This window comes from Myotis davidii, unplaced genomic scaffold (assembly GCF_000327345.1).
Source record: "Myotis davidii unplaced genomic scaffold, ASM32734v1 scaffold665, whole genome shotgun sequence".
In the NCBI taxonomy this organism is placed as follows: Eukaryota; Metazoa; Chordata; class Mammalia; order Chiroptera; family Vespertilionidae; genus Myotis; species Myotis davidii.
In genome coordinates, this window is record NW_006296410.1 from 350,285 (window position 1) to 353,164 (window position 2,880).

The following is a 2,880-nucleotide window of genomic DNA, read 5'->3' on the forward strand; positions in this document are numbered from 1 at the left end:
CTGCTGTGCTTCGGGCAGCACCCTTTTGAAGACGGAGCAAAGCTTCGCATCGTGAACGGGAAATACTCCATCCCTGCTGACGACACTCGGTACTCTGTGTTCCACGGCCTCATCCGTAAGTGCCGTGCGCAGGGACCACGGAGGTCACGCCTCCTTAACGTCCCGCGTGGCCCTTGGCAGCCTCTCTGTGGGCTTTTCCATCAGTCAGCCGTGTGAGTTACGTGCTCCAAACGGTGGCTTTTGGTCATTTTGCTCCGTTCTGTCGTTGCTCTTCATGCTGTGCCCTCGCCTTTAAAGTCCGTGAGCGAGGCCCTCCGTGGGTCCGTCACCTCCACAGGGGCGGGGTGGGGCCCTGAGCGCGCCCTTCCTGCCGCAGGCGCCACACTGAGGGTCAACCCGGAGGAGCGGCTGTCCATCACCGAGCTGGTGAACCAGCTGCAGGAGATCGCGGCTGCCCGCAGTGTGAACCCCAAGTCGCCCATCACTGAGGTAGGGCCTTCCAGGTGCTGCTCAGAGCAGGGTCTTAGAGGCCCCGTCTGCATTAAAGGGGTGACCATTGTGCAGGCCAAGTCCCCATGCCCCGGCAGCCCCAGGGCGGAGTCACCTGGCAGGAGGGAGTCAGCACAGGCAGATGGCTCTGAATGTGGGCAGGAGCTGGAAGGAAGACGACCCTGTCAGACAGTGGCCAGCGCGGGGAGGGTGGGCAGTGGGGTCGTGGGGGGTGGACGAGGCTCGAGGCGTCTGCTCTGGGGCTGCCATGTGTGTGCCGCCAGGAGTTCTCTGGGGCCCGGTGGGGGTGCCGACGGACAGACACAGGCCACTAGTCAGTGGTGCCAGAGCACCTTTCGGTCTTGGCGCTTTCAGAACTCGGGACCCTGGTGCAGACACTACCCCCTGCGGTCGCTTCTGGCCAGGCAGTGAGGACCGTGCCTGGGGGCTGGGCCTGGAGCCCAGGAGCAGCCGATGGAGGACTGGCCGGCCTCACGCAGGCAAGAGCAGCGGTGTCTGCGTGCCGTCTGTAACAGGGCCTCCGACTGAGGGCCTGGCGTGTGCGGTCCCAGCGGAAGGCGTGCCTGCCTGGCAGCCTGAAACCTGCCGGAGAGACAGGGCGGGAGAAAGCCTGGCTGTCCCACCGCCATGCCGCCTGGGAAACAGCGCGTCCTGAATGCCCACCACCTGCTCGGCCAGAGAAAGGCAAGGGCACCTTCGTTTTACCTCGTGAGCTTCATGTCGAGAAACCTGAGCTCCGTAACAAGGACGTTCACAAGAGCTGCACCAGAGACTAAGGCCTCGGCTGAGGAATGCACAGGAGAGGAGCAGGCACCATGGCCGTCGACCATGCAGGGTCGCGTCCGGCGCCGAGTGGGCTGGCGGGAAGCTGCAGCCCTCCCCAGCCGGGCCCCCACCTCCTCTCTGAAGGTTGGGGGTTGTGGCTCTACCAGCGCCGGCCGTGGGCTCAACTTGGGGCAGGCAGGGCCCTTGCTGTGCAGCCACCCCTCTGGCAGGCAGGCTGCGAGCCACTGGGCGAGAGACTGGCCGCGCTGGGCGTGTGGGAGCGGCAGGCTGCCCGTGACCTGAGCATCCGCTCGCAGCGCTGTGTGAGCCGCCCTTGGTGTAGGGTTCTCCAGGGCCAGGTGGAGGGGCTGCAGCCAGGAAGGAGGGTTCTCCCTGCGCAGAGCTGGCGGACTGCGGCTCCGGCCCTGTACAAGCTGAGGCCTTGCTGTTCGAACCCTTGCAGCTCCTGGAGCAGAATGGAGGCTACGGGAATGCTGCCCCATCCCGAGGGCCACCTCCTCCCGGGGGGCCTGTGAGCAGCGGCCAAGGCGGAGGTGAGTGCACACGTGCGGAGCGCCGGCCCACACCCTGCCTCGGGCGGTCGGCCTGGCCACGCGCGAGAGGCTGCTTGTTCAGGTCCCCTAACTGCCTAGGGCTCCCAGGATGGGCCCTTGGCAACAGGGCCTAGAGGTAACTGCCTAGGGCTCCCAGGACAGGCGGAGCCGACACTCTAGGCCACGTTTAGGATGGAATTCGGGGGGCGGTGTGCATGCTAGCGCCCTGTCCTATGCTGCAGGGGCTCTGAGTACCCTGATGCCTGGCGTGTGGGGTCTTTGGGGTGGCCCGCAGGGGTCAGGGGCGCAGGTCCGAGTCCCCTGGGGAGAGGCAGGCTCCTTGGGCAGGAGAGAGGGTTGTGGCCATGGCAAAGGTGGCTCAGTGGGTTTTCTTCCGGCTCGGTTGCATTTGGTGAGTGAGCTGCACCCTCATCTCGTGGTGGTGGGTGGTCTGGGCGCCCCGTGCTGGCACGCGGAGCTGGTCCCCGAGGAGCCCGCAGCTGGGCCCGGTGCAGCAGGCCCGGGAAGGCTCTGGAGGCCCTGCCAGGCTGTGCTCTGCCCCACGCCTCATCCCCTTGGCCACTCTCGCTGTTTGGGGTGAAATCAGGTTTGTTTCCTGGGGAGGGGCCTCCCAGCAGCTGCCTGGCCCTGGGTCCTAGGCTCCATGTCCACACAGTGTGGGTCCTGGTCGCCTCTCTGGAGGTCCAGCATGTGGGGCCGCCCGGACTGCCCTGGGTCTTCTCCAGGACCACACCGCACACGTGCACGCATGTGCTCGTACATGCTTACACCACGCTCGTGCCCACACATGCTCCACACACACGAGTGCTGGTCATTTCCTGGTGAATGGCCAGCAAGAACGCTCTACACGTAGGACGTGTGGGCTGCTTTCTGTGGCTGCCTGACAGCGGGAGCACAGGGCCTGGTCCCAGCTGCACCCCAGCCACCTGTGCCAGCGCTGCTGGCTGGTCTCAGAAGCTGCACAGAGGCCACAGACGCCCTTGGGCACAGAGGCAGCACGTGGGCACGACTTCCTCTTTTTACCCCGACC

The 2,880-nt window shown here is 65.7% G+C and overlaps 1 protein-coding gene across 1 annotated transcript in view; it reads left to right on the forward strand.

The window, feature by feature from the left end:
• The window catches only part of GAK (cyclin G associated kinase), a 62,906-nt gene that overhangs the window by 18,137 nt on the left and 41,889 nt on the right, over positions 1-2,880 (forward strand). Inside the window, exons 8-10 of the mRNA XM_015568927.1 lie at positions 1-115; positions 377-489; positions 1,739-1,829. Of these exons, the coding sequence (XP_015424413.1) occupies positions 1-115; positions 377-489; positions 1,739-1,829 (319 nt within the window). The remainder of the gene's footprint in view (positions 116-376; positions 490-1,738; positions 1,830-2,880) is intronic.